At 42.4% G+C, this 22,422-nt stretch overlaps 1 protein-coding gene across 3 annotated transcripts in view; it reads left to right on the forward strand.

The window, feature by feature from the left end:
- Positions 1 to 22,422, forward strand: part of agbl5 (AGBL carboxypeptidase 5) — a 126,311-nt gene that overhangs the window by 82,173 nt on the left and 21,716 nt on the right. For all 3 annotated transcript variants that reach the window (XM_078541501.1, XM_078541502.1, XM_078541503.1), the window contains 2 exons: positions 12,457 to 12,566; positions 15,009 to 15,061. In XM_078541501.1, coding sequence (XP_078397627.1) covers positions 12,457 to 12,566; positions 15,009 to 15,061 — 163 coding nt within the window. The remainder of the gene's footprint in view (positions 1 to 12,456; positions 12,567 to 15,008; positions 15,062 to 22,422) is intronic.

Raw genomic sequence — 22,422 nt, forward strand, 5'->3', positions numbered from 1 at the left:
ATCCTAATGGCTTTTAATCGGTTTTCAGATTACTTTGCCTTTATTAGAGACTATCAGACAAAAGAAACAGAGATCCAGGGTATAGCAACAGATTTTTTAAAGCAGGAGTTTGTATGGGAGAAAGGAACATTGAAAGGGCAAATAGTATTCTGGGTTTTACATTGTAGGGCAAGGGGTGGCTGATGAATCAAACTATTTGTTGGAGTACTGCCTGCAACTCTGATTATAGTAAAAAACTTTTGAGTCACAGAAAAGATGTGTAGATTTTCTAAAATAATGTGCCAAAGTCACAGTAATGAGCAATGTCAGTTGTGAAACAAAAACATAATTACCTGGAAAAACTCAGCAGGTCTGGCAGCATCGGTGGAGAAGAAATCAGTTAACGTTTCGAGTCTTCATGACCCTTCGGCAGAACTGAGTATAGTTAGGAGAAAGGTGAAATATAAGCTGGTCTAAGGTGGGGAGGTGCCGTAGGTGGGGGTTGAGGAGTAGGGGGTGATGGAGGAGTGGATCAGGGTGTCCCAGAGGGAACGATCCCTACGGAATGCCGCCGGGGGGGTGAAGGGAAGATGTGTTTGGTGGTGGCATCATGCTGGAGTTGGCGGAAATGGCGGAGGATGATCCTTTGAATGCGGAGGCTGGTGGGGTGATAAGTGAGGACAAGGGGGACCCTATCATGTTTCTGGGAAGGAGGAGAAGGCGTGAGGGCGGATGCGCGGGATATGGGCCGGACACGGTTGAGGGCCCTGTCAACGACCGTGGGTGGAAAACCTCGGTTAAGGAAGAAGGAGGACATGTCAGAGGAGATGTGAGGCCCCATTCGAGTCACTGGCTCACATCTCCGGCAGCTGTCTGTTTGTGATGCCAGCATGATGCCACCACCAAACACATCTTCCCTTCACCCCCACTGGCGGCATTCCGTAGGGATTGTTCCCTCCGGGACACCCTGGTGCACTCCTCCATCACCCCCTACTCCTCAACCCCCACCTATGGCACCTCCCCATGCCCACGCAGAAGATGCAACACCTGCCCCTTCACTTCCTCTCTCCTCACAGTCCAAGGGCCCAAACACTCCTTTCAAGTGAAGCAGCATTTCACTTGCATTTCCCCTAACTTAGTCTACTGCATTCGTTGCTCCCAATGCGGTCTCCTCTACATTGGAGAGACCAAACGCAAACTGGGCGACCGCTTTGCAGAACACCTGCGGTCTGTCCGCAAGAAAGACCCAAACCTCCCTGTCGCTTGCCATTTTAACACTCCACCCTGTTCTCTTGCCCACATGTCTGTCCTTGGCTTGCTGCATTGTTCCAGTGAAGCCCAACGCAAACTGGAGGAACAGCACCTCATCTTCCGACTAGGCACTTTACAGCCTTCCGGGCTGAATATTGAATTCAACAACTTTAGATCTTAAACTCCCCCTCCCCCCATCCCCATCCCGTTTCTCCCCCCTCCCTTTTTTTTCAATAATTTATATAGATTCTTCTTTTCCCACCTATTTCCATTATTTTTAAATCTAAAACTAAAACTTTGTTAGTCTTTCCACCCCACCCCCACTAGAGCTGTACCTTGAGTATCCTGCCTTCCATTCTTAATTAGCACTTTTCTTAGATAATATCACCACCTTCAACACCTCTTTGATCCTTTTGTCTGTGACATCTTTTGATTATCTGCTCCTATCACTGCTTGCTTATCTCCACAATCATCCCACCCTCAACTTCTCTCTCCCCCCGCCCCCCCCACCTTAGACCAGCTTATATTTCACCTTTCTCCTAACTATACTCAGTTCTGCCGAAGGGTCATGAAGACTCGAAACGTTAACTGATTTCTTCTCCACCGATGCTGCCAGACCTGCTGAGTTTTTCCAGGTAATTCTGTTTTTGTTTTGGATTTCCAGCATCCGCAGTAGCTTTTAGCTTTTTGTTTTTATCTCTAATGTCAGTTGTGACTTTGATTATGCTGTTTCAGTGCTGTAAACTGGGCAGTAACTACAGGGTAAGAAAGATTGACAACAAATTGGGAGGCTATGTCATCTTTAAGGAGAAAATAGATATTGGAAATGGAGTGCAGTTGACATGGACAGAGGGGCTGGGGGCGTTTTTAAGTGAAAGGGACAATATCTCAGGAGAGGGAACCATTTACAATATCAGCTGGCCTGGGTTCCAGAAGGGCAGTGGAAATAGGGGCAAGGGAGCAGGAGGTGGGTCCCATGGCTAGAAAAGGACACAAGGATACAGAGACATGGGTTCAGCAACAGGACAGGGAGGAGGCATGGGGGGGATGTTTGGCTTGGTGAGCCAGGGAGTGGGAACAAGAGCATCACAAACTGCTGAACAATATGTCCCAATCTTAGTGACAAAGCCTCATGAGTTCTTTGTACTGTTTGTTGGAGGTGAGGGTAACAGGGTATGCAAGAGGGGGGTTAAGGAAATGGCTGGTAATAAAGAAAATAATGTTTGTTCTCTGATGGTCCTGAAGCATTGGGCAGATTTTGCAGGAGAGTGAAGTGCAGTAGCACTTGATATAATCCAGCAAGACCTGTTGATGGCTGATTATGCCAGTGGCCTGACAGATATACTCAAGTCAATGTGCCTTGCATTTGGAAGAGTGAAGATAGCCGTACAAGCATAATGGCTAGATGGGAGACAGTAAAGGTTATTTTTTTGGGGGGGGTGGGGGGGGGGGCGGGGGCAGGGAATGGGTGGGAACAAGTGCATTAAAGATGAAGGTGAGGGAGTGGCTGAGGGGAACAAGAGCTGCAGAAGTATCATGGCAGTTAGAGTTTGAAAGCGCAATTGTAAATGATTTGGGAGAGATACTTTTCCCCAAGGAATGGTGCAGAAGGAAGTGGGGTTGGAATGGGACTGGCTAATGTAGGTAGCTAGAGTTACAAGGAAGTAGACTGGTCAATGATTAAGTCAAGGGAAGTGGCCGTGAATACAAGTAGGAAAGTTTATATAAATGGAGAGGATATCATGGGGAGAAACTTGGATGGAGGCTTGTGGAAGTAATACTCAAGGATTTTAAAGGAAGGTGAGAGTGTTTTAACAAAGTGAGATGTTCTGAGGGAAGAAATCAAAGGGTGACATGGTGGCACAGGCCACATGGACACCATAATATTTTGGGCAGGGCAGGCTTTAGCAAATGGCAAAATACCATAACCCAGAGTCAAGTTTCACTAAAAGCCAGTATGTCAGCCCATTCATCCACAAGAAGGTCATAAGGACAAGGACATTGTTGTGAATAAAAGAACATTTTAGATAGATTGATCTTTCAGCATTCAAAGGTGGGTGTGTATTTGTAGTTGGGAAGAATTGGATCGAAAGAAGGTTGTTGAGGTTATCCCCCAGCAGGAGCATTGAGTGGGGAGGACAGTGAATGAGGAAGATGAGGCAACTGGCATTGAGGCTCAAAAGAAATAAGAGGACGCCTCAATAGGCAATTTGGAGAGTGTGAAGAGAAGAACATAGGATGTCTGTGATTATTCAAGGGGAATTCAAGACTCTGATAACTGCACAAGAACAAGAGTAGTGGTATTGAGTTGGGATTGTGGGGCAAGAGGGGAGGAATGAAAGGTGGTATGACAATGACAAGAAGGGGAAGAGAAAAGAGAAATGAGTATGAGAGTATCCAACTGAAGGAACATCACGTAATCTGCTTTAAAAGTCTATAATGCTAAATGGACACATTGTTGGGGGTGGGGTGGGGTGGGGGTCATCAATAACTTCTCAAAACTTTGATTTCCTAATCATCTTGCTTAATTTAATCTGCAGTTTATATTCTGATATAAATTGACTCCCACCAGTTTGTTTGGCATGGACGCCACTGAGGTGCTGACATTTAGGCAGACCAAATATTTCTTATGAACGTTGGCACTAGTCCAGAGCCGCAATCTTGTTCTCGATCAACTTGTCTCCCATAGATCCTTATTTTCGTGAAGGAGGTGGGAAGTGGGAGTCTGGAATGTTCCCGACTCCACAAACCCATCTAGGTTCAGGAGGTCGCCACCTGCCATATTTCCGTTCTCTGAAAGGGGTGGAATGGAGACCAGATGGTGAGGTTGGCAAGCTAGAAGTCCTGCCTTGGATTACAAGGACATTGACCAATTGTAAACATCACTGTTTTAGGTCCTCACCTCGCCCTCATATTCCCCTCATGCCCCTCATATTTCTCATGGCCCCTTCATGCCCCCTCATCTCCCATGCCCCTCTATACCCATTCTTCCAGTATCTACTGTGCGTAGAACCAAAGAGCAATTGGCAACTCTGGCAAGTCTTTGAAATGTTCCTGAAGCTGATACAATAAGCAAAGAGACTTAAAAAATCTGCTCATCTTACAACCTCCTAAAAGCTGTCAACCAATCACAACCATACATAGTGTCAATGGAAAAAACACTTTTATCCACTTCACACCTCGTAGTCTGTGTAAACAAAGACACAGGCATTGAAGAAAGATCAGCTTATTATAAAGCATTAAAAATGTCAATGAAACAAAGCTATCACTACCCTGCAAGCTATGTCAACATTGCCTTAAGGGCTGAGTCCATTAACCATTCTTGAAGCTCAGCCAAGCATTTATAAAGCCATTTGGCATCTGTATCAACAAAGCAGATGGCCAGACATCTATTTTTCCAGTTGGCCTCATTATGAATGCTTGGCTGAGTTCCAAGAATGGTTAATGAATTCAACCTTTTAGGAAATATTGACACAGCTGGTAATAACCTGATCTTTCTTTGAAGTGTTTGTTTCAATGCCTGTGTGTTTATTACACAGGATAAGAGGTTTGAAGTGTGGATGGAAGCTTTTTGTCATTAACACTGCAATGAAGCTGGTAAGGGTGGGAGCGCTGCATGTGGGCTGGCTACCCACACCCTTATCCTGTACCAGTAAAAATTGCTGGAATTTGCAATGTGGGAAATCCTAGATTCGGGTCCCGTTCACCATTTTTAAAGGCCTCCCACCTTGGCCCAAGTCCACAAAAATCTGGCTCATAGAATCTGTATCATTGTGACCTCCGGTTTTTTTTTAGAGAATGGATATATTTTTGGCTCTTGTGTCTGTCTGCAGAATTTGAAGGGCTTCAAGCTTCATTCAGTGGATCTTGCTATATTTTTTCAGAAACTTAAGTTGGGCTATAACATTGGAAGATCTTGGTAAAAATTCCTTCAACTTTCGCCTCTTGTTTTGACATTTTTAGCTAATGCTGCACCCCTTGGATGCTATGTTTTATTAACCCTTTTACAGCCAACATGCGATACAAAACAGGCTAAAGATTTTTACAATTCTGGATAATTTTTATTAGGTAATAAAATAAAACCAAAATGAGTTTGGAATGGATGCAGTGATGGGAAAAAAATGGTGAAACCAGTCTCCGAGGCAGGTGAAATCTGAGTCAACTTTTGAAAGCAATCCCATTTCTAAAGAATGCAGTACAAAATGGGATTGTGTTACATATGGATGGTTGCCAGGAAAACGTAAAGCCCCACCTGAGCTATATCCATTTTCAAAGTACAGGGTTCCCTTTATCCTCCATTGGTAAGGCAGTGACATAGAACCAGTTCTGACTAGACACTGTGAGAACATAAAATATGGTATAAGATCACTGATCCATCAAGCCTGTTCCTTCCACACACTATGATGTGCACTAACATAATGCCACTCAGAATTTCTTCAAAACTTTTCACTGACCTTCAAAGCCAATCAAGCAAAACTCCTGAATATTTATCACAGCTCCACCTCCCCAACAATTAACTTTGGCTCATTAATTTTCACATCATAAGTTATTTTCATTTCTGATAACACTACAACTTTCAGTCCAATTTCTAACCAGATATACATCAGTCCTCTTTTGAAGTCTTTAAGTAATACTCTATTATATTGTTAGCAGTCTGTTACACGCACACACCTGGAAATTATAACATGGAAGTAGACTGTTCAGTCTAACTACTCCCTGTCAGACTTTATCCTCCAAATGACCAGTAGTCCTTATTTCAAGTACTTGTCTGTTGCTGAATGTCTTTATTCCTCCTATCTTTCAATCACCCATTCAACCTATTCATAAATGTTAACAGGGACCAGAATTTTATGGTGTGGGCTCAGCAGGGGCAGTCGCCAATTAAAACCCGCCCAGCGTAAGACGCGACAGTGGCAACGGAGAAGGGGCAGGCGGGGGTCGGGAGCTCAATGTCCGCTGGGTCCAATGGTGACCCGGCGGCCAATTCGAAAGCGGCTGCAGCAGCCACGCGAAGGCTGCCAGTGAAGCAGACTCACCTCGTCATGATTCTTCAATTCAATGTTCCTTCAGTTGGATACTCTCATACTCATCTCTCTTTTCTCTTCCCCTTCTTGTCATTGTCATACCACCTTTCATTCCTCCCCTCTTGCCCCACAATCCCAACTCAATACCACTACTCTTGTTCTTGTGCAGTTATCAGAGTCTTGAATTCCCCTTGAATAATCACAGACATCCTATGTTCTTCTCTTCACACTCTCCAAATTGCCTATTGAGGCGTCCTCTTATTTCTTTTGAGCCTCAATGCCAGTTGCCTCATCTTCCTCATTCACTGTCCTCCCCACTCAAAGCTCCTGCTGGGGGATAACCTCAACAACCTTCTTTCGATCCAATTCTTCCCAACTACAAATACACACCCACCTTTGAATGCTGAAAGATCAATCTATCTAAAATGTTCTTTTATTCACAACAATGTCCTTGTCCTTATGACCTTATTGTGGATGAATGGGAGATTCACAGCAGAGTGAGCAAGCTGTGTCCAATGCCGGTGCCAGCGATGGGGGAGCACCTAGATGTAGCACCCGCAAGCGAAAACCTAAAGCACCTTAGGCACAACACGGGCTTAACACTTTTACATTAAATATTATTTAGTGTGATGGAGAACACCTATCAATTTAATTTTTATTATGTATGCCAGGCACCACAACATTAAATGTGTTTCTGTTCAACAAGCCTCTGGGTGCTTCATTAGTTCTGCAGGTGCAGGATAACCCATGATGGTATGAGTGACTTGTTTGTCATTGAACTTTATTGAAATGTTGTTCCTGTCAGGTATTGAGTATGGAGCCTGCAGCCCTGGCATGTGGTGGTGGTTCTTATTTGATAGGCTAGCTGAAGGAGCATTGGACCAAAGCATCCCAGGTGTCTCTTCCTCCCTGGAGGTTGCCCTTGTTGGCGTCTATCCCCTCAGCGTTCTCCTGACTGTCCTCGTCCAAGGACGAGTCACTACTGGACTCATTGTCTGTTGCCAGAGCAGCTGCATCAACATCTTCTTCCTCCACTGCGTCCCTCCTTTTCAGCACCAGATTGTGGAGAGTGCAGCATGCAACCACTATCACTGAGACATGATCTGGTAAGTACTGGAGTGCGCCCCCTGAGCGGTCCAGGCATCGGAAGCGCATCTTGAGAAGACCGATGGTTCTCTCTATCACAGCCCTTGTGGAGGCGTGGCTCCTATTGTACCGCTGCTCAGCTTCTGTTCTTGGATGGCGGAGAGGCGTCATGAGCCACCTCCTGAGGGGTTAGCCCTTGTCACCCAGCAGCCATCCATCCAGCCGAGCCAGAGCACTGAAGAGCCCCGGCACCAGGGAGTGTCTGAGGATGTAGGTGTCGTGGGAGCTGCCTGGGTACCTTGCACAGACTTGTAGAATCAGCATCCTGTGATCACACACTATCTGCACGTTCATGGAGTGGAAGCCCTTCCTGTTGACAAAGGCACCCGGCTCACCTGCTGGCGCCTTGATGGCCACATGTGTACAGTCTATAGCACCCTGGACGCGGGGGAAGCCAGCAATGGCTGCAAAGCCTCTGGCTCGCTCTGTCTGACTGGCCTCGTTTGAGTGGTAGTGAATGAAAGTCAATGCACGCCTGAACAGAGCGTCTGTCACCAGCTTGACATAGCTGTGAATGGCTGATTGGGAGACTCCACAAAGATCACCCACCGACCCCTGGAAAGAGCCGGAGGTATAGAAGTTGAGGACCACTGTGACCTTTAGCATCATTGACATGGGGTGTCCACCCACACAGTTGGAGCTGATCTCAGGGCCGATCATCTGACAGATGGAGGTCACTGTCTCCCGTGAGAGACGGAGCCTCCTTTGGCACTGCACCTCAGACATATTGAGGTAGCTGCTTCGCCACCTGTATACCCTGGCAGCAGGATAGTGGCGTCTTCTGCGGCCCCTTCCACCTTGACCTTCCTGTTGGCCCTGCGCCCCTTGTGCCTGCACCTCTCCCCCCACAGGTGGCTCCCCTGGAAGCTGAATAGGGACATCTGGCCTCCTCCCCCTTCTGGCCCTCTCTCCCTCCTCAGAGGAGGTGCCTCCAGTGAGGACCACAATCCCCATCACCAGGGTAAGGGAAGGCTGTCTGATACCTGAAAGGCCCCAAGTGTTATGACTCCTCTGGAGTCCTGAACTGAAGCCTCTTATTTCTGTCAAAGCAGCTCTGAAGCGAAATGAAGTTGTCCTGTTCACACAAGCAAGAAGCAGCAACTTGTAAGCTAAAGTACAAACAACTCGCATTCGGGAGCGTCCAGGGTGCTATAGACTGTACACATGTGGCCATCTTATCCCGCCCGTGGATGAGATTTTTGAAAATGTGGCCTGCCCGTGCGAGGCCCTGAAAATCGCATGGGCTACGTAGACTCCCAGACAATTAGTGCCTCAAGGGCCTTAACTGACCCGTTAATTAATGGCGGGTGCACCTCCGTTTTCATCGTGTACCTGCCTAATCATATTACGCTCAGGCGTATCGGTCGGGCGCCTGCATGCCCAACCTAAAATTCTGGCCAGGGTCTCTGTATTAATCGCTAACTGCAATAACGCAGTCCACAACCTCTCAATCCTCTCTCAAAGGTTTTCCTGCTTTCTGTCAATTTTTTTTGGATTTAATCTTAAATCGATTTCTTCTTATTCTCGATTTATCAACTACCGCAAATAATGCTTTTACCTCCTCTGTTCCATTGTTTTATAACTTTAAACACCTTTATAAAACCCTCTCTCCTAACAAAAACAGTCCCAATTTTACAAGTCTTTTGCACATTTCTATTTCCTCGTACCAAGTAGCATCCTAGTAAATCTGTGCTGAAACCTCTCTATTGCCCCAAAGTCCTTCCTATAGTATGAGGCCAAAACGCTACAGAATACTCCAGTTGTGGTCTTATTAAGCTTTGTACAGATATACCATTACCCCTCAATTTTTATATTCTATAATTCTTGCCATAAAACTCGGTATTCCATTAGCTTTCTTGATGGCCTTGTTCACTTGAGGCACTGCTTATGTCTTGTGAATGGAAACTACCAATTCCCCTTGCTCTTCCACAGCATCCAGTTCATCTCCAATTCAAAGTACGATTCTTCCTACTTGTTAGCAGAATGTAGCATTTCACAATCAGCCGAATTAAATGTTATCTACCTCCTATTTGCACATTTCAGCATTTCCTCAACATTTCCTTGCAGCTTCCTTTGGTCCACGGAATGATTTACTCTGCTTCCTCTTTTAGTATTTTAATTTGAAGACCACCACCTGTGTGCGTAAATCCAAATTGCTGATGTGCACAGTGAACATGGACTGCAGCAGCTCAAGAAGGCAGCTCACCACCAGCAAGGCCAGTTAGGGGAGAGGTAATAAACGCGGCTTAGCCAGCAACACCCAAATCCCATGAACAATGAACAAAATATAAGTGGTTCCAGAAGAGAACCTTGGGAGATGCAGTTACCCACTTGGTATTTTACTGTGCCAACAGGCCACATATTCTTTCAGTTTTAGTTTGTTTCTAATCTATTTATCCACCATTTCTTTCAACCTGAAATGGTCTCATTTTTCACAAAAACAGGACATCATCACGTTACTATTTGTGGGAGTTGGCCATGTTTCTCACATTTATAACGGTGACTACGTTTCAAAGTACTTCATTGGCTGTAGAGTGCTTTGGGATATCTGGTGGCTGTGAAGAGCTCTGTAAATGCAAGTCTTTTCTTTTTTTTTTCCCTGGTGCATATTTATTTTGGAACCTCCTTTTAAAAAAATATGCCATTGTTGATCTGTCTTTCGGCTAGTTAACTGCTCATTTCTCCAAAGTTTGCCCTATTCTACCCTGGTGCCCTTGTTATTATGTTAACATTTCCCTACCTATTTGAACTTTAACCATCATTATATTACTACTCCTAAGATTTAGTTCATCTTCATTCCTACCTCCTTGTGTGCTCTGCCTGAAGGCAGGTCCTTGATTCTTTGTCTGCTGATCCTTCATCCTGAGCTGTTTTTCCCCGGCAGCTTTTGTCAGTGGTGGTTTGCCATTGCCTTTCACTCTCAAGGGCAGGGCAAGAAGGCAAGCCCAAAGTTCACCTCAGCCAGAGCAGGAATCGAGCCCACGCTGTTGGTACTAATCTGAACCACATGCTAGCCAATAGAGCTAAGGTCATCTCTTTAGTTCATCTCCCTAAAATATTTACTTGCTCTTAACTAGACTTAGCAATGTCTCTTCCGTTTAGGGAATGTTATCATACTACCTGAGGAAGCAGTCCTGCACACAATTTAGGAATTCCTCTTTCTCTGTTTCCTCCTCGACCCTGATCTATATACTGTTTAAAAAAAAAATTATTTAGATTCATCCTTTCACAATTCATAGCACATTAGTACATTAGTTTTTTTTAATTCTGGATTTAAAATTGGAGCATAAATAACCCACATCTAAACTTTGGCATGCCTGTGGCACTATCCTTGTATATGCAAAGTATTAACGAATAAGCACCAAAGCTCTGTGGTGTCAGCCACATTCTATGTTTCTTCAAAATAGAATATTTAAGGGCAGTCACCTAGATTTTTGGTAGTTTTATGCTGAGCTATGAGGGTGTACACTACAATTACCAACGCTAATTTCTTTTTTAAGTTTAAAGGAGATTGCTTAATTTCTACAAAGCTCCATTGACCAAAGCACTTTTAAAGCAACATTATGTTGGATATTGGCCTAACCTAATTTATGTGGAGCGTAAGTTATGCTTGACTACCAAATGTTCTGGTGGTTTTAGTGTCAACTAGATTGCTAAGTGAACTGCATGTATGTCACTAAGTTCATACCAAATACGATGTCTTTCTCTCATTTTATTGCAGTTAAGATATCAATATTCCAAAAGTTTTTCTATGTCTCATGATCTGATATGAATATTGATTGTTTTGTGGAGCCACTCAAGGGTTATTTTTAAATGTAGAAAGAATATGTAGGAGCTTCTGGATATACAATCCGACTTTGTTCCGTGGAAATAAACAGTGATTCATGAAAAATATCCACTCTCTATGGTGAAATCCCTTTAAAAATTAAAGTAGTTATTTGCAGTAATCCTGACACTTTTGCTGCATATTGCCATTTTGGATTAAGCTATTAATAGATAAATGCAGATTGCTAGATCATTTCTGTTTCCCTGACAAACAGACTAATCCCTCCTAGTAAAATAAACCATTTGAGGAGAATGAATGAAGAAAAATAGGTTAGTCACCAAATACAAAATTCCCCTCATTCTTTGACTGAATCATTATAGATCAACTTCCTTGTTTGTCTCCTTTATACTTCCTGATGTACTGACTTCTCTGTTTACAACATCTTTAATCTTTAGTGTTAAAAGGGTAGCAATGAATTGGGAAAAACTTGAATGTCTCTTATGGAAGTAGGTTTCTTTTTGAAAATGCAGCTGTGAACTAAAGATCCGTGTCTGTAACATTTCAATGATTCCCTTCCATTAGACATGCTTGGTCCCATTGAAATGAATAGAATATCAAACTGATGGTGGAAAATAGTAAATTTTCTGGATCATGTTCCACCCAAACTGTAGTGTAGCTTGGAAACTTTTGCAGCATTATTAGCTTTGATCACATTTTGTAAAGAATGTTCCTGCAAATATTACACAAGCAAGGTTCTCGATTGGAATTTTATGTGTGAATGAGAATCATGTTCTTCCCAGTTTTCCTGATGTTCTGATGGTGGCATAGCAACAAGACCTCTTCCCCTGCAGCTCAGAGCCCATCATTAGAGTGTATATGACAAGGGCTAAGAACCATCTCAATGCCAGTGTATGCAGGCTAGCAACGTAGTTACACACTTTCTTTCTTGTTCAGACTTTTCTCATTGAGTTGAAACAGGAAAGTGATTTGTTCAGTTTGGAAGTAACACATTTGTTGAATGAAATTACAAAACCTAGTGCAAAGAATAAACGATATCTCAAGTGTGACTATTGGCAGATGAATTGATCTAATTGAAAATACTGACACTTCCTGAAATTCATTGCCCTTCAGGAGTTGTAAAGACAAGAAATGGGGGGGCCAAGTTAATTCCCTGAAATGTATTCTTTCGAGTCTGAAGGGCAATACAATTGCATGGAACAAATAAACCGATGAAGATATTAAAACCTGCATTGTGCTGAAGGCTTATATTTACAATTATTAACATTTTAGGGTTCAAAGGCATGTCTGGTGCACTTAAAAATGGCCTTTCTCAAGAATTATTAGAACATTCTCAGCCATTGGAAAATAGTACAGATTCTGGAAGGAAAATTCAACTGCAGGTACGAAACAACTATTTTTTAATCCTCTGAGTGATGAGAAAAAAATACTTTGATAAGTCTGAGATTAGGAACTAAAATATTGTCTTGTTCAAAACCTTGTTTGACAAACATACTTTGTTCTGACTTTTAACCACAGTAGAGAAATATTGTTAGACTCACAGTGTAAGAAATGTATTTTTAGAATATTTTGCCAACTAATATACTTATCCTTAAGAACCTAATGACTTATCATGAAAATAATATTTGGAAAAACTGATGCAATATAGCTGTTAAAGATTTGATATTTCTGGATTCCTTCCTGCCTCACAATTCCTTTACACAGTAATCCTACCCCCTCCTACAAACATGGAAAAGCCATCAATATTGCCTTTTATATTACCTGTGCATGTTTTGATATTCCCATTTAGCGCTGCTATTCTTTCTCCCTCATTCGCTACCATCACTTTATATTCATCCGGCTTTTCTTCAGTATTTCAACCTTACAGCTTCATCTTTAAGTCCAGATCTATCCTTTCGTATGTTTATATTGAATCTGTGTTGTGGTTGCTATTTCCAATTTATTCTTCTCTCCTCGCTATCGAGTAAAGTTTTAATATAAATAAGATGGTGGCCCAGAAATTCGATCTCGTTGGAAAACTCACCCTTGCACAACCCATTAGTGCTTGTCTAAATAGCGCTTATTTACCTATCCTAGTGTTCCTACCAAGTGTTTCCTCAATAGCTAAAGTTTGAGAGGTAGCAGTCTGCTGGGCTCCCATTGATGACACCAAATGGTAGTGTTGAGTGACCTTGACAGCATGACTGCGTAATCTCGACGTGGGTCTGGACAGTATTGCCTGGCACTGGTACGGTAGGTGGCGAGGAAGTTGACATGAGTGAGGACAGCCAGGTTTCTATCCCATTAAGTCAAATCACCCTCCTAGGATGACTTCTCAGCATTCCCAGATTCAGAGTGCAAGAGTGAGGTGATGTTTTGGAAGCCTATGCCTAGAATGGCGACCAGAGCCTAAATGGCAGCGATTGAACTTATTTGTCAATATGTTACCTGCCATGGAAACTGTCAGAGCTTTAAGCCAATGCTTATTCAGGGTGGTTGCCACTGTCACATTTATGCAACTGACTACTTGTTCCATGCTGGACAGAATAGTTTCCATGCTCTGCAAGAAGCCAACACAAGTTGAAACTAGAGTCCTCTATACTCTGAATCATTGTGCGAAATCTTTCTGGCAGACTTTCCAGGCATTACTTGGTGTATATGTGGGCCCTTGTAGTCAGCATGAGTTCTCTGCAGCAGAACTAATATGTATTCTTGCTCTCTGGCGTACTGGAACCTGTGATGTCCCACACGCTGCCATAATTCCTACACATGTGTCAATGATTTACCACATGAAGACATCTCCTCCAACCTCCCCTCTAAATTATGTATAGTACAAGTCTCAGAACTGGTGTTTGATGGGCTCAGAATGAGTGACAGCAGCAGTTTTTGCTCCAGAGTGGGCAAAGTGTGCAGGCAAAGTGTGCCCCAGGTATATGAGTTAGTGTCTAGGCTTGTAAGGTTTTTTTTAAGAATATTGCTGACATGGTGGAATAGCTTGTATGTTGTGGGAAATTGAAGATCGCAATAGTTGTGGGAGTAGTAAGGCCAAAGGAGAATAGGAGGAGCAGAATGTGGAGTGAATTATGGCCAGTGATTTCAGGAGAGTGAAGGGTAAGTGGAGGGGATTACTGCAAGCAGTGAGGCTGCAGGAGGTGACAGGAGAGAGTAATAGATGCGAGAGGTAAGAGTTTTACCTTGATAACTCTAAGGAGGTCATTGCAGCCATGTCCTGGGAGCTAAGCTGCAGAGGTTCACCTCCTATGCCACCTCTTTTAACTTATGGTGGAGTTGTTGCCTGAAGGGGCCAAGGCCTCCATAGCTCTGTCCATTGCCTGAACCAGTGCTTCTAAAGTGACCATGGAGAACCGAGGGCTCCGGTCTCTTACTCTTGCTACAATTTCTCTCCTTAGCAATGCTCCAGGCTGTTGGCAGTTATATTACATCACTTGTTGAAGGGATGCTGGCTGGCTTTACACGGTGTCAGTGAATCCCAAGCTCCGCCCCTACACCACTTACCCCATGCCTCCCTCTCCCCCCTGTGCGCCCCACCAAAACGAGCACATAGCTAATGACTAGTGTGGATATTTCTGGCTGCTCCCCTGAGCTCTCAGCGCAGCCACATGAGCAGGCACATGAAGCTTGCATCCTGATCCTGTGTGCCCAAAGCCCATTTTTAGACATGATCAAAATTCTGAACCACTGACTCTTAGATTGTTAAAAATAAAACAAAATCATAATATTGGACTAGTAATTGTGAATATCTTTTTTGTGGATTAATTTCTTATCTGTATTGTTTGCTAATGAACCCAATCTTACTTTGCTAATGGTTTTATTTTGTTCCCTAGAATCCATTGAAGAAAAACAAACTAAAATTAAAGACATCTTTAGATATTACCAGGTAGTAGAACATTTCTTGTTTTTCTTAACTAGTTTATTCTCTCTCAAAACCTGCCCCTCTTCCCACACTAATTCACAGCTTCTGGCACCAATCAAAGTCAGTTTAGCAGGACATTAATTCCCATTGCAATTGTGTTCAGTTGCATGCTATATTATGACACGCAAAGTGCTACCCAACTCACCTTTTTTTTTAATGTATGCTTGAATACATTGGGCTGAATTTTGCAAAAAGAATAACAGTGAGGCTAATAGCACTAAATGTTATAACGGTAAATTGTACAGCAACATCTGCTGTCTGCACATGTGTAGCTTAATGCACAAATCTGGAAGTTTCTGTCAGAGATACCCTGCTCCTCCACAGGACGCATTGTTACAATACTTGCCAATAGACTTGGCATTGAAATGAACGCAATACCGTGAACATGGGTTACTAGCCCACTAGTTACACACTAGAGCCAACAAAAAAAGTTGGTGCATTGGGCAGTGAGTGAATTTTTAATAACATGATAAATGATAATTACTGTTGAACAACCTCTCTGGACCTGAAAAAATGTTTTTTTCAAATGTCGAGTCTCATTCCCTTAGAAAATAATTAGCGTAGAGGATTTAAAACATCAAATAACTGATTTCCTCTACCTGTCTCTTTCATCTTTCTCTCCCTTAATGCTATCTATATTCCCCAATCTTTAATTTGCTTTCTATACTTTATTTAAATCTAATTTATATTTTCGTGGTTTAGAGTCAGCATGTCTCTGTGAAGGGTCTTCAGTCTGCTTGGTTTGAGAACCTTGCTGTTGCTCAACCTTCTCACAGACAACATAGGTACCCTGTGGGGACATTGCATGGGATCAGACTCGGGATTGGAGCACGTCTCTGCTCTAAAGCCCACAAAACCTTGGTGAGGTGAATGACAAGTGCCATTTCTTCACCTGATAGCAAAATCCAGGCCATTACATTTACATTAGCTTTGTTAATGCACCACGACTTTGATATTTGAAGCTTACATAGGCAAGTTTTATTTGATTCCACAAAAAAAGAAAGGAACACAAACTTAAATATACAGTTAAAATGCCCAGAAAGTATTATTTTTGGATATGTATTTAGACTTGTGTAAGCTAAGAAATAGTCAGATGATATGTCTAAATATCTTCTCCAGTTTCCAAATTACACGTACTTTCTTTCTGCAGAATCTGTTTTGTTGTAATAAACTGTGCATTATGCTGTGAAATGTATTGCTTAAGTTTTCAGTTCTGAGTATGGGTTTTATCCAAAATTTAAAACTGTCTTTCCTCTTTACACGTCTGACCTGTTCATTTCCTGAAATTTCTGTTCTTATTCAGATTTCTAGCATTTATACTTTTTAATTGTCATTTGTGCATTGTTATGCATTAACATGTTCGGAAAAATATACTTCCTTTTGTTACAGTGTAAGTCCAGCTTTTGTTTCTTCATGCTCCATTTGCCAATATGAACTACATTGAAGCATAGAAATTGCTAGACAGAAATAACTAGGTCCATCTAGGGTACCTTCTACCATCCTGGTAATTGCGTGATACAATGAAAATGGGGTTGTTAGCTAATCATGGCAATCCAACTCTATCGATTAGTCTACAATAGACCCTGACATGAGGAAAGGAAAGCCAGAGTGGTTGAAAACTTTGGGAACTATAGATCCAAACTAGCAGTTTTTAATTAATACCTTTCTCTGTGATCTACCATTACTAAATGACATAGTTTTTGTATAGTGATGTCTTGCATCATATATATAATTGTGACAAAATACTGGAAAGTAAAAGTAGTATTGAAAAATAAAATAATGGTATGATATGATTGAGGCTAGAGTTTCAAAATTCACCCTTTTTGTAAAGATTCACAGTGACAATTTCTCCTTAGAGTTCTAAGTAAATTAATCCGTAATAACCATACTTTGATTTTAGTGCTTAAATCCATATATAGTACGCAATCGAATGACGTTAGTGAAAGATGTCACTTTGCAACTAAAGAATTACTGACAAATCCAAAGTAAGGTCTGCTCATTTAATAATAATGCATATAACCAGATAAAACAAATTGATTACTAACTTCATAGATTAAAAAAACAATTTGTTGGGATTGTCTTGCAGATCACAATGTTCATGGGCTTTGGGAAGAAATGTTTATGGTACCAAATTTGCTTTTGGTACTATTGCTGCTTTTCTGTATTTAGCACCGAGTAAAACAACAATGGTAATATTATTGTTAAAGTGAATATTTGGTGGAAACTAACACAATAGCAAAATAGAAAATGCTGGAAATACTCCGCATGTCTGTCAACTTCTATGGAGAGAGAAAAACAGAGTCAATGTTTGAGGCTGGTGATCCTTTATCAGAACCAGAGTGCTTATTTTAGACCAGGCAGGGAAGAGGAGGAAAGAGCAAATAGGAAGACTTGTTATAGGAGAGATTAAATGACAAAAAGGAAGATAGTGCAAAGGAAGAAAAAAGATGGTAGTGGGAGAAGTAAAGAAGCAAAAGATGCATCTAGAAGAGGTGTAAATGGGAAGGTAGAATCACTGCCAACTGCTGCCATCCAAAAAAAAAAGGGGCAGAGACTATGATCTGAAATTGTTGAACTCACTATTGAGCCTGGAATGCTGTCAAGTGCCTAACTGAAAGGAGGTGCTGTTCCTCAAGCTTACATTGAGTTTCATTGGAGCAAAGTAGGAGATAAGGACAGAAAGGTCAGAGTGGGAGTGAAAGGGAATTAAAATGATAAGTGACTGGAAGTCTGGGATCACGCATGCAGACTAAATGAAAATATTTCGCAAGGCAATCACCTAATCTTCGTTTAGTCTCGGCAGTGTAGAGGATCATGAGTTGCAAATATTACAAAGAGTCTGGTTCAGTCTCAGATATTTGCGACAGAGAGGGATGGAGTCGGGGCAAGGGAACAGAGTTTGTGGTGGGGGCCAAAGAGAATGGCTTCCGTCTTCTCAATATTCAATTGGAATAATTTCTGCTCATCCGTAGTGGATTTGTGACTAGCAGTCTGGCAATTTAGAGACTGTGGAGGGGTTGTGAGAAGTGGGCGTGAGGTGGAGCTGGTTGTCATTGGCATGGAAACTGACATTGTATTTTTGGATGATGTCACTGAGGGACAGCATATGAATGAGAAATAGGAGGAGCCAAGGTTAGATTGTTGGGGGACACCAGAGGTAACATTGCAAAAGTGAGAAGAGAAGCATTGCAGGTGATTCTCTCTCTCTGTTTAGATAGATAATAAAGAAACCAGGCAAGTTCAGTGCCGCTCGGGAGGATATGGATCGAAGGAGGTTGTTATGATCGACTGTGTCAAAGACTGCAGACAGGTCAAAAAGGTCAAGGAGGGATAGTTTACCTTCATCACAGTTACATTAGATGTCATTTGTGACTTTGATAAGAACAGTTTTGGTACTAGGGCAGGGGCAGAAATCTGATTGGAGGGTTTCAAACATGAAGGTCCAGGAAATATTGACACAGATTTGGGAGGCAACAACACATTCAAAGAGTTTGGAAAGGAAATGGAGGTTGGAGATGGGGTAGTAGTTTACAAGGACAGAGGGGTTAAAGGTTGGTTTTCTGAGGAGATCTAAAGCTTAGATGCTGCAACTCTGCAAAGCTTCTTCAACAGCCCCTCCAAAGCCCATGACTTTCAATACCGAGAAAGATAAAGGCAGGAGTTGCATGGGAAAGCATCAGTTCCAAGTTCCCCTCCCGAGTCACACACCATCCTGACTTGAACATATATAATCATTCCTTCATTGTCACTTGGTGAAAGTTCTACAATTCCCTATCTAACAGTTTTCTGGGAACACCATCAAACAGACTGCAGCACTGCTAGAAGAAGATCTGCCACCACCTTCTCAAGGGAAGTATTATTGAAGTTTAACCTGCTAAAACCATGCAACTACCGATAAAGAATGCGAGTAAATTTCCTGTTGCATGTCCAGTAGTTTTGGCTTGTGGGTTACTTGAAGCTGAATGAGAAGAATTTCAGCCCCTAGTGAGAGACCTACTTTTCCAGGTTGTGTTAGTGAACCAAGCTGGCTGATCAAAGATCAACAACGTCCTAGAATACTGAGGACTTTCCGGTTCCTGTGTCCAGTCAGCTACAGAGAGTTAATTTGGTCCTAACTTTCATTACCAGGCATGTCATGTAAAGCTTCCTAAACCTCAAAGAAACCCAGCTCAACTGCCCTTCTCTCCAAAGTGAATCCTCATTGTTAGACCTCCTGGTTGTTGGGCAATTGATGAGCTGAGTTTTGAGTTCTCCTTTGGACAGCCAACACTTGGTTTTTTTCACGTATGGCATGGTGAACAGCACAACTATTTTTGTATATTTAAACATGGGATGTGGGCATTGCTGACTAGACCAGCATTTATTGCCCATCCTTAATTGCCCTTGAGAAGGTGGTGGTGAGCTGCCTTCTTGAACTGCTGCAGTCAATGTGGTGTAGGTACACCCACAGTGCTGTTAGGAAGGGAGTTCCAGGATTTTGACCCAGCGACAGTGAAGGAACAGTGATATATTTCCAAGCCAGGATGGCGTGTGACTTGGAGTGGAACTTATAGATGGTGGTGTTCCCGTGCATCTGTAGCCCTTGTCCTTCTAGATGGTAACAGCCATGGGTCTGGGAATCTTGGTGAGTTCCTGCAGTGCATCTTGTAGATGGTACACACTGCTGCCACTGCATCAATGGTGGAGGGAGTGAATGTTTGTGGGTGGGGTGCCAATCAAGTGGGCTGCTTTGTCCTGGATGGTATTGAGCTTCTTGAGTGTTGTTGGAGCTGCACTCATCCAGGCAAGTGGAGAGTATTCCATCACACTCCTGACTTGTGCCTTGTAGATGGTGGACAGGCTTTGGGGAGTCAGAAGGTGAGTTACTCATCGCAGGATTCCTAGGCTCTGACCTGCTCTTGTAGGCACAGTATTCATATCCAAACATACAAATTAGGTGCAGGAATAGGCTATTTGGCCCCTCGAGCCTGCTCCACCATTCAAAAAGATCATGGTTGATCTGATTGTAACCTTCCACGTACCCCAGATAAACTTGTACCCCAGATAAACTTTCACCCCCTTTTTTATCAAGAATTTATCTACCTTTGCCTTCAAAATATTCAAAAACTCTGCTTCCACTGCCCTTTGAGGATGGTAGATCCAGAGATTCACTACCCTCTGAAAGAAAAATATTCTTCACATCTCTGCCTTAAATGGGCTCTGCTTCCAATGCCTTTTGAGGATGAGAGTTCCAAAGACTCTCAACCCTCAGAAAAAAATTCTCCTCATCTCCGTCTTAAATGGGTGACTCCTTATTTTTAAACAGTGATCCCTAGTTTCTAGATCCTGCCACAAAAGGAAACATCCTCTCCACATCCACCTTGTCAAGACCCCTCAGGGTCTTGAAGGTTCCAATCAAGTCACCTCTTATTCTTCTAAGCTCCAGTGGATACAAGCCTAGCCTGTCCGACCTTTCCTCATAAGACAACTGGCCCATTCCTGGTATTAGTCTGGTAAACCTTCTCTGAGCTGCTTCTAATGCATTTACATTCTTCCTCAGATAAGTAATCCAGGTGTGGTCTCACCAGTGTCCTGTACAACTGAAGCATAACCTCCCTACTTTAATATTCAATTCGCCTTGCAAGAATTGATAACATTCTATTAGCTTTCTGAATGACTTGCTGTACCTGCATACTAGCCTTCTGTGATTCATGCACTAGGACACCCATGTCGCTCTGAATCTCAGAGCTCTGCAATCTCTCACCAATTAGATAATATGCTTCTTTTTCATACTTCCTGCCAAAATGAACAATTGCACATTTTCCCACATTGTACTCCATTTTCCAGGTCCTTGCCCACGCATTTAACCTATCAATGACACTTTGTAGCCTCCTTATGTTCTCTTCACAACTTACTTTCCTACCTCTCTCTGTGTCATCAGCAAATTTAGCAACCATACCTTCGATCCCTTCATCCAAGTCGTTCATATAAATTGTAAAAAGTTGAGGCCCCATCACTGATCCCTGTGGCACACCACTCATTGCATCCTGCCAACCAAAAAAATACCCATTTATGCCTACTTTCTGTTTCCTGTCAGCCAGCCAATCTTCTATCCATGCCAATATGTCACCCCCCTGCACCATGAGCCTTTATTTTCTGCAATAACTTTTGATGTGGCACGTTATCAAATGCCTTCTGGAAATCTAACTATAGTACATCCACTGGTTCCCTTTTATCCACAGCCTTCAAAGAACTCCAATAAGTTGGCTAAACATGATTTCTCTTTCAGAAAACCACTTTGACGCTGCCTGATTGCCTTGAATTTTTCTAAATGCCCTGCCGTACATCTTTAATAATAGCTTCTAACATTTTCCCTATGACAGATATTAAGCTAACTGACCTGTCGTTTCCTGCTTTCTGTCCCCCTCCCTTTTTGAAGATTTGCTATTTTCCAATCCAATAGAACCTTCCCTGAATTGGGGGAATTTTGGAAAATTAAAACGAAAGCATCAACTATCTCACCAGCCACTTCTTTTAAGACCTTAGGATGAAGTCCATCGGGACCCAGGGAAGCCCGCAGCTTGAATAATTTTCTAAGTACCACTTCCATGGTGATTATAATTTTCCTGAGTTCATTCCTCCCTTCCAATTCCTGTTACTTTTGAGATGTTACTTGCATCCTCTTTAGTGAAGACCAATGCAAAATATCTGTTCAATTCATCTGCCATCTCCTTATTTTCCATTATTAATTCCCCAGACTTGCTTTCTATCAGACCAAAGCTCACTTTGTTAACGCTTTTCTTATTTAAATGTCAATAGAAATTCTTACTATCTGTTTTTATATTTCTAGCTAGCTTTCTCTCATACTCTAGTTTTTCCCTCCTTATTGGCCTTTTAGTCTTTCTTTGCTGTACTTTATGTTCTGTCCAATCTTCTGACCTGCCACCCATCTTTGCACAATTATATGCTTTTCCTTCAAGTTTGATACTATCTTTAACTTTTTTAGTTAACCATGAATGGTGACTCTGCGCCTTGGAATTTTTCTCTCTTGTTGGAATGTACCTATTCTGAGTATTCTGAAATATCTCTTTAAATGTCTGCTACAGCATCTCTATTGACCTATCCCTTCATCTCATTTGCCAGTTCACTTTAGCTCGTTCTGCTTTCATGCTCTCATAATTACCCTTATTTAAGTTTAAAATACTAGTCTTGGACCCAGTCTTCTCTCCCTCATAATATTCAATCATATATTTGGTTTGAGCACTGCTACCTAGGGGCGCCTTCACTATGAGATCATTAGTTAATCCTGCCTCATTGCACAATACCCGGTCCAGTATAACCTGTTC

Source organism: Cetorhinus maximus, chromosome 5, assembly GCF_964194155.1.
Source record: "Cetorhinus maximus chromosome 5, sCetMax3.hap1.1, whole genome shotgun sequence".
Taxonomy (NCBI): Eukaryota; Metazoa; Chordata; class Chondrichthyes; order Lamniformes; family Cetorhinidae; genus Cetorhinus; species Cetorhinus maximus.